The sequence below is a fragment of the Phymastichus coffea genome, unplaced genomic scaffold (assembly GCF_024137745.1).
Source record: "Phymastichus coffea isolate CEN01 unplaced genomic scaffold, Cenicafe_Pcof_1.1 PCOF00119, whole genome shotgun sequence".
In the NCBI taxonomy this organism is placed as follows: domain Eukaryota; kingdom Metazoa; phylum Arthropoda; class Insecta; order Hymenoptera; family Eulophidae; genus Phymastichus; species Phymastichus coffea.
The window spans coordinates 620,667-635,241 of record NW_026706930.1 but is presented as its reverse complement, the minus strand read 5'-3'; the positions used below and the strand labels follow the sequence as shown (position 1 = coordinate 635,241).

The following is a 14,575-nucleotide window of genomic DNA, read 5'->3' as shown; positions in this document are numbered from 1 at the left end:
TAATGTAATAATTGCATTTCATCATTGTACATATGCACTCTATTATTCTATAAATCATATTATATATATACACATTAAAAGCACCTAGATAGCAATAGATCATATTAATAAACTGAAAATTTTTTTTTTGCGATTTTATTGTAGTTTTATTCCGAACGTAATTTTCTCGCAATACGAACCCTACTTAGTGATTTGATGTGTGTCAATATTTTATGAATTGAGGATAAATGTACTTAGCCTGTCTGCTTTGATGTTTAGAAAAGATTTTCATAACTTTTTAATTTAATAAATGTTTATACCCAATACAAGTTGGTACTTGTTTTTAAGAAAAAATCAAATTCCGAGAGATGAGTAAATTACGATACGAATCTATCGTTGGTCTATAACTTACGTAGATTAAGATTTACAAAATTAATCATCGTTGTTTGCATGACTTTCTCAGTCATCAGTTATGGTTCGAACGTCGGAAAAAGTTCGTCAGAAAATATTGTTTTTCCTAAAACTGTTGAACAATGAATTTTTCATTTAATGATACACATAATAATTTATTTCTTGATGTTAAAATAATTTATGCAAAATAAAGTTTAGCTCTAAATAACGGTTTTTTAAATAAATCAACACTCCACTTTTTGAATGCATTGTCAAGGGAATAAATAATATGTATCACGGATTTGATTGCTAGAATCTTCGTACCAGAAATCTCATTTACAATTCGAATTAGTTTTGTCTATGAACATGTACTGTCTACAGTATCTTAGCATTATGTTCGGATGAAAAGGAATCGTTTATAACAGTACCAACTTTGTATTTAAAAATAATCTTCCATTTATTTTTACGAAATTGATTTTAATTGTTATGAAAATCGCTTCTGAAGAGAGCTTCCATTGTTTGCAGATACATCGGTAGAGCTGAATAGTTGGAAATGTAAATTACTTATTTTATATCTTTATAAAAAGGGTTTCCGTGCGTTGATTGTAGCAAATAATCCTTTGGGATATTATAAATAATATATGACACGGATGTAAGTAAGATTATATAATCGCGTTTTTTATATTATAGAAATATACATTACTTTAAATTAGCACCTTTTGAGTTTTATATTTTGACGATAACAAAATACTTAATTTGTTTATATTTAGGATTGTAAGATAATTTTTTAATTTACTTTTTCCAGTAAAGCTTCAGATAATAAAAAATTGAGTGTTAATTAACTAACGATCTCTACTAAAAATAATATAGATAACATTGATGCTTTATCATAAATAAACTCATATAAGAAACTTTTTAAAATTTTATATATCAAAGTAAATAAATTTTATGTTGAATACTTTCAGTTGTTATTACTGTACATCGGTCTATGGCACGCACAATGTAAATATTCAAAGTAAGATGATGTTGATTGTAAATTTGGTAAAATGTTATTTTCGTAATTGAGAAATGTATTAAATGACTTTTAAAGTTGTTAAATTTTCAACAACGATGCTTAATTAAATAAATTTATCTGTACTAAGGATATTCATGTATATGCTTTTTGAGAAGTATCATTCAACGTATATTAGTACGATTCTCTTGTTACGCATATATATTGTATTTATAATTTTCGATATCAGTAAGAGAAAGTAATGTAATGAATGGAAAGTAGCTCCTTAATTTTACTTCATTATAAAACGTTTAAAAATAATTGAATAATTGCACCAGTAAGGATATTCTATATAATTAATTAATTTAAATTTTAATTATACAAATGTATAATTAACATAGCATATTATTTTGACGGTAAAATTATGTAATGACAAATATACTTAGTCAATATAAGAGCAAGTTCAGTTGATATATTTTCAGCCGGTCACAATAATCGATAAATAAATGAAAAATATAATCTACGACAACTGATATTAGTTATTGAGATAATTATATAACAGATTATATAAATTTATAGGTAATAAATTATTATTCTTCTATAATCTTTTTCGGCTCCTTGAAATATAATATCATAATCGATCGAGTTTAATAAGAATACGTCACTTTCAAAATATCATTAGTAAAATAAAAGTACTTTTCCGTGTTCGACAAAATAGCTCAAATATATGTTACGTAAACAATTATAAATAATAAGTCTATTATTATTTTCAACTCAACATATTTTCTAGAAAAAAAGAAGAAATATTTTGCTTGGTTAAGATTAAAGTTATTTATTTTTGCTAATAAACTGAATGGATTTGTAAGTTTATTGTGCTATTTTTTTTTTAAGTATCATATGTATAATACATCGATAAATTTCAAATGATAATGTATAAAGTCAGACTGATGAAATATTTACTGTAAGGAACGTCACTAAAAAATTCAAATTTTCATTATACTGTAAAATTAGAAATTTAATAAAAATTATTAGAAAGTGACTTTTTCATGTGACACTACGGTACTATGAAATTTACTTTACTATCTACGTGAGTCTTACGAAGTAATTAATTGTTAGTCTTCTCAACAATAGCAACCGTATTATTTAAACAATGACAGTTTATACGATGTTGATTGCAACGCAATTTTATTTTTAATTCAATGTTTAGGGAAAATATTAATCAATTAGAAACTTGAACTTAAATCATCGTCGATTTCATAAAACTATTTAAGAAATAACTACAGTGTATGTAATATAATTTTAATCTTAATAGATATATCTTAGTAGAAATAGCATGAAATAAAAGGATATTTTGTTCAATACTCCGTGCGCAAAGTGCGCCTTTCCCGCACGTTCGGCAGAAAACGTGCGTTGAAAATCGCACTTTCCACACGTCGTATCAAAAAATACGGTACGGCACATATTCGGGAAAGAGTTTCTCGTCTCGTGTATCTTCCCACCCAACCCAACCCTCGCTTAGCTCAGGCGTAAAAGCCACACGAGACAAGAATCTACTTTCCCGCATTTGCGTCGTAATGTACTATTGTATGAAGGTACGCGTTGATATACCCATTTTTAATATATTAAAAAAATAGGTATTTTTTTGCGATTAATATATCAAATAATGTATCAAATCTCGTTACCGATGACTTTTAAATACTCACATTTTTTTTCTGTGTTGTATCAACAAAGGTTAAATACATATTTTAAACATAAATAGTCAAAGAGCCAATATCAACAAGTTCAACATTCATGTTATATATAATATATGGTCTATTATGTTTGTTTTTTCTAATACTTATCGTAAAAGATAATTATAACATTTATCTTTATGACAGTATTTACAAGATTCAATTGATTTGTGATAACTGGGTGTACAGCTAACGAAATCTGATTATACTTTAATAAGGTTCTCCAGAGTTCTTTTCGCGTTCCAAGAGTAAACAAGTTGGGAAATACGCATGGCAAGATTGATTGCATCGAAGTGAAGTGTATTGAAAGCAACTAACATGATTAATTCCATTGATGAACACAATGAACCACTAAGTAATTTTTTTGTTTTCTTACTAATTAAAATTTGGTTTTCGTTCTACATTTAGAATATGACTATTTAATTAATAAATAAAGATTTATTACTATTTTTATTGAACAATTAATGCCATAAAGTCGTTTCTATTTAATAGACAAATTTGGTTCGAGACATGTGCAAGTCTTTCTGTTATTCCTGGGAATGGCAATAGCATATACGCTTAGAGTTTGTATGTCAGTTGCACTCGAAGCTATGACTGATAATAAAAGTGAAAGCAGCTTTCCGGTACGTAATGTTTATTTATGCAAATAAAACATATCTTTTACGTTATATTTCTTGTAATTTTTGGCTTTTAACTCAAGTATCTGTTGTTTGTTTGAGCAAATAAAATATTTAATCAACAAAATAATTCTGGATTCATAATGTAATGCGTTTTAATGGGCGTTAAATTAATGAGATAAAAAAATGTATTTCAGTGTACTTATAATTGATTATATTTGTTGTATTAATAAATCGTTTTATAGATATTTATCAACAATAATCACATTAATTTTGCAAGATATTTAATAATCCATCAATGAGACATTTCAAATCAATGTTATCGAACTTATGTAAAAAAGTTGATACCACAATTTTTATATAAAGACTTTTCTTAAAAATATATTATTATCAATCTTAAACTATTATTTTGATATGGTTGTTCTATATTTTTCGATAACCAAAAAGTCAAATATCTATGATAAAGAAATTATTCTCTATTTCCTACAGCAGCTAATCTATAGTAATCAAACAAACTCTATGTGGAGTTAATCTAAAAAAACTTTAATTTTTGTTTGACTATTTATTTAAATTATATAAAAACAATAAAAACATTTCTTTCAATCGTTTACAGATATATGAATGGAGTACAGATAAAAAAAGTATGATTCTAAGTTCCTTCTTCTGGGGATATGTATTAACACAAATTCCTGCTGGACAAATAGCAAACAGTCAAAGTGCTCAAAAACTTTTGGCTTGTGGAATAGGGATTAGTGCGATTATTAACTTGTTTACGCCGTTTTTAGCTCAGTATGGTTACATTCCAGTTGTTGCTAGTAGAATTGCCATGGGTTTGGTTCAAGGCTGTTTGTTGCCTTGCGTCCAGACTTTACTATCACGATGGGTACCACCATTAGAAAGAGCTCGGCTAGGTAAACATTACATGTTGATTTTTTACTCATCTGTCTCATTACAAAATATTCGAATCGATTAATAATATGTCGACATTCTATCCATGATAACCATATATTAATATTAGAATTTATAACAATTGTGATATGTAATTATCAGGTTCGTTGGTAATGAATGGACCCCAATTCGGTACTGTTATCACAATGCCAATATCTGGTGCCGTGGCTGCATCGAGTATTGGATGGCCCAGTGTATTTTATATTTTTGGAGCGGTCGCAATTGCTTGGAGTATTTTGTTCTTTCTCTTAGGCGCAGATCGTCCGTCTGACCACCCAAGAATTTGTCCCAAAGAGGCTAATTACATTAATAGTAGTCTCGGTAATATAAATAAAGTTGAACAACTCTCGGTGTGTATTTTTTTATGAATAATGCATTTCTTGCGAATGATTGCTTGAAAATTACAAAAAAATTAAATTTTATTTCAGAAATCGAAAATACCTTGGAAATCTTTATTAACATCTCTACCAATGTGGTCACTAATTATTGTCCACTCTGGGCATAATTGGGGGTTTTACTTACTTCTCACAAAATTGCCAGCTTACATGAAAAATGCACTTAATTATGACATTTCAAATGTGAATATTCTAAATTATCTAGATACATTTTTCTGAGAATTTTTCCAGCAATATTTGATAAAAACTTGATATTTATTTTCAGAGTGGCATGGCATCAGCCATACCATACTTGGCCATGTGGATCCTAGGTTTTCCAATTAGTTATGTTTGCGATTATGCACTCCGTCACAATGTTTCTCTTATTGTTGTGCGTAAAATCAGCAACACCATCGGTCTCTGGGTACCGACTGTTGCCCTGATCATTTTGTCGTTGATTACGACCAACAATTCTATCATTCTCGTTGCAATTCTGGCTATAGCTATGGGATTCAATAGTGGTATTACTTGCGGTTTTCAAATCAATCATATTGATTTAAGTCCTAACTTTGCTGGAATTATGATGTCTATGACCAACGGAGCAGCTAATATTTTCGGTATAATTGCACCTTTAGTCTGTGGGGTTGTCGTCACCAATGAGGTAAACTTTTATGAAAATTATGTAACTCTAAATTATATTATAATAATGTCTTAAGTATTTAATGATCTGTCTTATAATACATCACTGAAAATGTATACCAAAATGTTTTCTTTACACAATCAATTTTAAACGCAAATTGTAAAATATCGTTTTATTGTATCGCATAACAGTTCTCATGAACCGTATTAGGTGCCACAAATATTTCCGATTTAATGAACTTATAATTTCTAATAAAAATATATATTTTCTGATAAATTGTATCGATAACACTCACATATATTATTAACAAATATCTTTTGTTTTCGCAGGCCGACTCCTCGCAATGGCACATTATGTTTTACATTACAGCCGGAATTTACTTCGCAACGAATTTGGTCTTTATAATCTTTGGCAGAGGAGAAATTCAGTCGTGGAATTATTCTGATAATGAACCAATACCCGATCAAACTAGAAAAGTTTCCGTGATTTCGATAACCGGAGAACCAATCTCAGTAACCGTTCCAGAGAAAATCAACGAAGAAGAAATTAAAACACTGTGTTAAAAGTATACTTTAGAATATTGATCTTGAAATATGAGATCATTTGGTTTACTTTATTTCTTCTATAATATTACTATATCATTTTTAGATCTGATATTCAGATTGTTACATTTTTACAATTACCTATATTTTTGCATTACTATGTTTGATTTTGTATATGTGCCCTATAGTTTGACTATGAATAATTTGTAAATTTAGTTTATTTAATAAATTAAAATATAATAGAAAATATATTAAACTAGAAATGATATTTTGGTATTTCATAGATAATAATTAATGTATCATTAAGTAAAATGTAAATATTTTTAGTTATAAAATTTATTTTGTTAAAAAAAATTGTTAAGCTCGTTTTGAAATTCATCAATTGTCATTGCCATTTTATTCCAAAATATATATAGGTATCGAAAATACCGTTGCAACGGCAATGATTATTGAAAAACATAATTCTTTGATCATGAATATTTTATTGATCAATACATTTAATTTATTACTAAATTATCAATTGTTCGAAGTTTTTTCTTCACTTTTATACTTTTAACTATATAAAATATATAAAATATCTCAATTTCCTTGAAAAGAATCTTTCCTTCGATTTTTTCTAACAAATGATCTTAGATTGTAGATGATCAAATTGAATTGATTTTGTACTTAAGGCTGCTCAATTTTCCTAATTTATTATGTTATATACTGCATACCATAGGAATAGCTATAAATTTATTAGGAACTTTTTAATGTATTTTCTATGATGAAATAAAATTTAAATTGCATTTTTTTGTTAGATTAATATATACATGTAATTAATTAATACAACTTAAGGAAGTTCACTAGTTACATTAACCCATTAACGCTCACAGGACGGTTTTTCGAGACCTGAGTTTGAACTATTCTCATGTCATGAATTCTCGTGGAAAAAATTCAGGAACCATTGTTTCTTATGTTTTCGAGTGTCCTCTTTCCAATGATGCTGGTTAAAATTGTCGCTGAAAAACTTTTACGGTTCAAAAATCAAAAATAAATAAAAAAAAACATGATTTTCTGATTTAATTTTTTTTTTAAATCGACTTTTCGTTCCCTAAGCATTTTTTTTAATGCCTAAAACCCTTATAGATCGCGGCCTCGAGGTTTTAACTACAAGTTACTATGGTTCTCCGGATATGAAAATTTTTCGTATAAACAAAATGGCGGCCGAAGTGAAAATATTTATCTAAAACTTTACAAATTTTTTTCATTAAAAATTATGTCGGAAAATTTTGAAATAATTTGAGAGCGTTCTTTGTTTGTTTTTAAGACATTTCTATTCTCAGAAAAATGTTCCTAAAGAGTATACTTTTCGAGAAAAAAAATGTTAAAGTTTGCTAAATAAATATTTTGTTTACCAAAAACCATGCACTTTACGAAAGTTTTTCTGAGAATAGAAATGTCTAAAAAACAAACAAAGAACGCTCTCAAATTATTTCAAAATTTTCCGACATAATTTTAAAATTTTCAATTCAGAGACTTTTCCGAAATCCCAAAATTTTCTCGGATGATTCTGAAAAAATTTGAGAGTATTTTATAACTAATTCTAAGACATTTTTGTTCTTTAAAAATTTTCATTAAAATCTATAGTATTCGAGAAAAAAATTTGTAAAGTTTTAGTTAAATATTTTAACTTCGGCCGCCATTTTGTTTATACGAAAAATTTTCATATCCGGAGAACCATAGTAATTTGTAGTTAAAACCTCGAGGCCGCGATCTATAAGGGTTTTAGGCATTAAAAAAAATGCTTAGGGAACGAAAAGTCGATTTAAAAAAAAAATTAAATCAGAAAATCATGTTTTTTTTATTTATTTTTGATTTTTGGACCGTAAAAGTTTTTCAGCGACAATTTTAACCAGCATCATTGGAAAGAGGACACTCGAAAATATAAGAAACAATGGTTCCTGAATTTTTTCCACGAGAATTCATGACATGAGAATAGTTCAAACTCAGGTCTCGAAAAACCGTCCTGTGAGCGTTAATGGGTTAAATTACACAGATCGGGGAAATTGAAACCTATGAGAGATCAGAGTATGAGGAATGTTTATGAATTTCATTGACATCTATTACCATGGAAATTAAAAAAAAATTCAAACTAAAAAGTTTGTCTTTTATATATGAAGCCTCTCTCTACATGAGAGAGGCGGCATCAGAAATGATTGATTTTGAACTAACAAAAATACACATAACATTTTTTTAAAAATCACACGTCATTTCTTTTCCGAGATGACTAATAAGCACTAAAACGATGGCTCAAAAATGTATGAAATCATTATCCAAAAGTAATTATTTTCTAAAATGTTTATAGATGCAGAAAAAAATCGGTTTTTAGTTTCATCAAAAATATTCATGGATATGTAAAATAAGTATTCACTTTGACAATTAATACTGCATTAAAGTCTCATACTACTAGGGGTACATACCAGATTTTTGTGAATAAATATATAAACCATGTATGGCTAAAGTAATTATTACTAAATATGTAATTAAAGTATATTTTCTCAAAGATGAAAGAATAAGTCCTTTGAAAGAAATTAATTAATTCTGGATGACGTGCGTTTTGCCACTAAGGTATGACCTCTTGAGATCCAAATAAAAACAAAAACTAAAAACAACAAACCATAGTCAAACACTTATAGGAGAATGAATTTCACGAGTCAAAAAAACAGTCATAACCGATCGTCTATACGTTGCGGTTGTTCGAATTATACTCCTTTTGAGTACAAATACTTTAATTATGTGAATAATGAAAAATAGAAATAGTAATATTACTAAATATGTTTATTTAAAGTTACGCAGGTTAATTAACTTTTATATTTCTTCATGCGCAGAAATGATAATTCACTAGGATGTTAGAAAGAAAAGTAGAAAATTTATTCGAGCAATGTTCTTTATGATTTTACAACTGTAATTTATGAACCATTATAAATTGTAAATGTATACATTGATAGGAGCAGTTATATTATATTTTAGGAGTTTCATGGTTTAAATATAAAGATTAAAAAGTTGTATACATATCTGTTTGATTCTAATGGTTAATTTGTTGATTGTACGAGAAAGCAAAACTACGTAACTGATTAGTTTGATTATAAACTCTGCCCATCGCTCTAACGATAACTGATTCTTAATATTGTAGAACCAGCTCACATTGGTTATTGATATATTGTACAATAGAAACTTTTTAATTATAATTAAATAATATCGAATTGCACATTTGCGAATGAGTTATGTAATCTAAGAGCACGACATGCCTTCCATTACTGATAACTTGTAAAATCAACGTAATCTGATTGTCCGATGTAATAAATTTATTTTCTCTTGATAAAATATGACAGTGTTATATTAGCCTTTGAACCTTACAATACTTTTATTTTTTAATAGAAAGTGCAAATTAATAAGACAAAGTATAATGATCGATGTCAAGGATGAAGATCATCATCCTCCAAGTATTTTCAGTATTTTCATTATTGGGACTGATTGTTTCTTTTTAAAATATGTCTATTCAATAAATTAAAATTCTATTTGAAATGTTACTGCTATTACTACAAAATTAATGTCATAAAATCATTCATGTTCTATTATAGACAAATTCGGTTCGAGGCATGTTCAAGTGTTCTTATTGTTCCTGGGAATGGTGATAGCTTATGCGCTCAGAGTCTGTATGTCAGTGGGACTTGAGGCTATGACTGATAGTAAAAGTAAAATTGACGTTCCGGTATGTAAATATTAATATTTTTCAAAAGCCCAGTGATTTTTATTTTATTATTTTCTTTCTGCATCAGTCAGTCAATAGGAAACACTATGTAATATAATACATTGTCACAGTCCGGTGTAATTTATTTTTGTTTCTCACTGTATAACGGCAATCCGCCACACACTCGAAAATGAGGAAAAGTGCTATCAAAACTAAGGCGTTACCTCACATATACGTTTAGATGTGTTAGAGCACTTGATCAAAATCATTACCATATAAGGAGTGTGACATTACATCTATGTGAAATTTGAATATCGCACAGCGAAACTGGCAGCTTAAGAAAGAGGAGCAAAAATTGGATTCATTGATAACTGATTTTTTAACAAAGTTATCAATAAACAAAAAATTAATAATTTATTTAAACATTTAAAATTACGTTGCGAGATACCGATCCAACTGTACATACTGGTAAAATTAGTAAAAACGAGTGTTATCCGATTGTCGATTTTATATTTGAAAAGGAAATAATTTACAGATTCGTTAAATTGGCAAATTTGATTTCGAATAATGTTCCGCATATTATAAATAATTTTTGGTGTAAAAAATTCGTATGATTTTATTGTAAATTTTGTCCTATTCGCTTAATTAATTTTATTTGTTTATAACTGTGCAAGGCGATTTTTTTTCCCGAGAATCGATTTATATCATAAGATTCAGCGTTTTCAATTCGATTGTTTTATATCACAAACTTTTCACTTCGCGTGCACGATGAAATTCACTCGTCGTTGCAAGAACAGGAATTCTAATATAACCTTGCCTGGCAGAGCGGGCACTGCTCAAACGAAATAAAGTCTCAGCCATTTTCTGAGAGCCACTTTCAGCCGTTTTAATTATTCAGTGGCTAGCCTTGCTAACATAACAAGTCTAAGAACTCAACTCATAAGAGTCTCTCTCGCTTATAAGAAAAAAGTAGCCTTAGACTATCTCCTCATACAATCATATCAATATAGCCTCGAAAATCGGCTAAGTTTTTGTTGCGACGCTGTCCGACCTTTCCCAGATAATTCGACCATACTTAGCAGAATATGTTCGTTGCTTGATGATTGAAATCTCTAATTGTTATCAAAATACACTTACTCTCTATCGCAAGCCACCGAGGATTGTTATCCTTGCAACTTTGACTTTGAGAAATTCATTTTCGAAGGTTTTAGTAACGATTGTTGACGTTCATGTAAGAATACCTCAATTAATACTAGTGAGCCATTTTACAACTACCATTTTTATTATTTCGATCAAATCTGAATTATCATACGTTAAATTATGTTGAAAATGAGAAAAAATAAAAATAGTAATTCATCAAGTGCTACGCATATGTGGATTTTTCTACCATTTAAATATTTTATGTTTAGTTTGAAGCATGTTTTTTGAAAGTGTGTAACTTGTGAGAGTTGAGCGTCTACGAGAACACGAAGAATCAAAAGAGGAAAAAAAAATGTGCATTACAAATTTTTCTGTAGTGGAAAATGGAAAAATGAGTGCGTGTACGAGAGAGATTACGAAGCTTTGATAATTTCATGTCATTGAATAATCGACATATAGAATTGCTGTGTGTATTAGCATTTTGATTGCACTTTTATTATATTAGGTTTTATATTATGCCCGTGACAGTTAATCAGAGTCAATCAGACAAGTCGGATCAAAATGTACTCGCGGGTTATGATTTATACATCTGATAGTATTGTCGATCGTAAGCTGTACAAGTGAGATATATTTTGAAGTCGTCTTTTGATTTAATAAACCACCAGTTTCAGTTTATTTAATAAAAACATACTTCTGTTCAATATTATACTTATGTATTATTTCAGAATTCCTACAAATTATATTTAAAACTAAGGCCTTTTCTAATTGTTCACAGATATATGACTGGAATTCGTACCAAAAAAATATGATCCTTAGCTCTTTTGTCTGGGGTTACGTATTGACCCAGATTCCTGCTGGGCATATAGCAAACACTCATAGTGCTCGAAAACTTTTGGCTTTCGGATTAGGAATGAGTGCCATCATTAATATATTTACACCCTTCTTGGCTCAGTATGGTTACATACCTGTCATTGTCAGCAGAGTCGTCATGGGTTTACTCCAAGCATGTTTACTACCTTGCACACAGACTTTACTTTCACGCTGGGTACCACCATTAGAAAGAGCTCGACTAGGTACAATTCACTTATTGATTTCTCAAAATTATCAGACACTGATTTACGTAACCAGAAAAATACTTCTTTTCTATTATGGAAAATATTCTATAGTATGGCTATGCTATGATCATATAAAATTAATTATGTACGCAAAACAAATTTTTTTCAAATTTAGGATCGAACAAATGCATTTTCAGATATTCCGCTTACTAAATCATTCTTTAAATTTACTACACCATCAGCAAAGTTTTTGAATAATTTGAGTAGTTTTCAGAAATAAATTCCTCGGCTCCCACAAATCCATTTGAACAATATATCTTTATCTAGAAATTAAAAGTTTCAGAAATATAATTAATTTTCTTTATCAAGCTAAAAAACAACATAAAAAAATACAGAATTCAACATTTTAAGCTAACTAGCACGACAAAAGTGACATACTTGTTATAAAAGTGCTAAACATTATATTTCTCAAAAGGATCTATAGTAGTAGAAAATTTATTTTAGGAAACTTCTCAATTAATTATTTGTCAATCATATTACATATGAATAGTGTGAAATCGCACCAAGAAAATTTTAAAGTTTTTATGTATAGCTTTCATCATTTTGTCATGAATATATACCATAATTAGTTAATTCATGGAAAAGAATAAGTAAAGAAAGTGAACTAGGTCAGATACAGCTATGGAAATAAATTTCTTATTCGTGTATCGTTAAATTTGAAAAAGAAATTTAATAAAATCTGGTTTTAAATTAGTGATATATGTAAATACATAAAATTAGATTTTGATTCTCATTCATCCTTGGAATATACTAGTAATACAAATTATATATTTTATATAATTTAATTTTTAGGTTCATTAGTAATGAATGGCCAACCCTTTGGTATTGTTGTGACAATGCCAATTTCTGGTGTTGTGGCAGCATCTGGGATTGGGTGGCCCAGTGTATTTTATATTTTTGGAGCGGTCGCTATCGCTTGGAGTGTTCTATTTTTTTATTTGGGCGCGGACCGCCCATCGGATCATCCTAGGATCTGTCCCACAGAAGTAAATTATATTAACAATAGTCTTGGAAACTCGTGCAAAATTGAACAAGTTAAGGTATAGCTTCTTTTTAATATATGTTTTCAATACATCATTATGGAGAGAACTTTACGAAAAAATTAATATTTTTCCTAGAAGTCAAAAGTACCTTGGAAATCTATATTGACATCTCTGCCCATGTGGTCTATATTGATCGTCCACTCAGGATATAGTTTTGGATTTTACTTACTTCTTACAAAATTACCAGCTTATATGAAGAATGCGCTTAATTATGATATTTCAAGTGTAAGTATTCAAAATTTTTCTAATTATATGTTTTTAAGGAAATTTATTCACCAATATCCAAGGAAAATTTGTATATACCATTAGAAACTTTTTTATGTAATTAGAAATACCGAGCCTAAAAAGTATTATTTTTTTAAATAACATTAACTTTAAGATTAACCAGGAATGGTTGTTTTTAAAAAACTCTTAAAATTTTTTAATTTACTAATTTCTATTTGTAATTATAGAGTGGATTGGTCTCAGCTCTACCGTACTTAATGATGTGGCTTATGGGTTTCCCAATTAGTTGGATTTGCGACTATGCACTCCGCAAAAATGTGACTATCGCTGTTGTCCGTAAAATTAGCAATACTATTGGTCTCTGGATTCCAGCTGTTGCTTTGATAGTTTTATCCGTAATTACTACGAATAAAACTAGCATTCTCGTTTCAATTTTGGCTGTAGCAGTGGGATTCAATAGTGGCATCACTTGTGGTTTTCAGATTAATCATATTGATTTGAGCCCAAATTTCGCGGGTGTTATGATGTCCTTAACTAATGCAGTAGCTAACATTTTTAGTATTTTTGCACCGTTAATCTGTGGGGCCATCGTATATGATGAGGTAAGGCTTAGAATACATTTATTAACATGACACGGTTTCTTCTGAGCTTCTTCTTCCTATGAGCCTATGAGAAATTGCAATCCTGTAGAAAACTATAGGATTACAATTTTACTTAGGCAAATTTATTTATTTTGCAGGCAGATATATCACAATGGCATATTATGTTCTACATTACCGCTGGAATCTACTTCGTTACGAATTTGTTCTTTATGATCTTTGGTAGTGGCGAAATTCAGTTATGGAACTACCCGAATGGCCAACCAATACCTGATCAAACTAGGAAATTTTCTGTGATTTCCATAACTGGAGAATCAATCTCAGTCTCTGTTCCAGAAAAAATTAAGGAAAGAGAGTATCAAACTTCGTGCTAACAAATATTGATAATGTATTTCTATTGAAACCAATCATGGCAGTAATTATTTATTATACAGCAAAACATCATTATTAATAACATTAATATATTCATAGAGTTTTAGTTTTATATATTAATCAATTTATGAGTATTTGAA

At 29.0% G+C, this 14,575-nt stretch overlaps 2 protein-coding genes across 2 annotated transcripts; both read left to right on the top strand.

The window, feature by feature from the left end:
- The first annotated feature begins 3,358 nt into the window (after positions 1–3,358).
- Positions 3,359–6,232, top strand: LOC131671130 (putative inorganic phosphate cotransporter). Its single transcript, XM_058947332.1, has 7 exons — positions 3,359–3,445; positions 3,583–3,713; positions 4,321–4,618; positions 4,758–5,005; positions 5,084–5,233; positions 5,316–5,690; positions 5,999–6,232. The coding sequence occupies exons 1-7, from the start codon at positions 3,409–3,411 to the stop codon at positions 6,230–6,232; spliced, it is 1,473 nt and encodes a 490-aa protein (XP_058803315.1). The 5' UTR covers positions 3,359–3,408.
- A 3,424-nt stretch (positions 6,233–9,656) lies between these two features.
- Positions 9,657–14,437, top strand: LOC131671129 (putative inorganic phosphate cotransporter). Its single transcript, XM_058947331.1, has 7 exons — positions 9,657–9,693; positions 9,832–9,962; positions 11,857–12,154; positions 12,989–13,236; positions 13,315–13,464; positions 13,692–14,066; positions 14,204–14,437. Exons 1-7 carry the CDS (start codon positions 9,657–9,659, stop codon positions 14,435–14,437), a joined length of 1,473 nt encoding a protein of 490 aa, XP_058803314.1.
- The last annotated feature ends 138 nt before the right edge of the window (positions 14,438–14,575 follow it).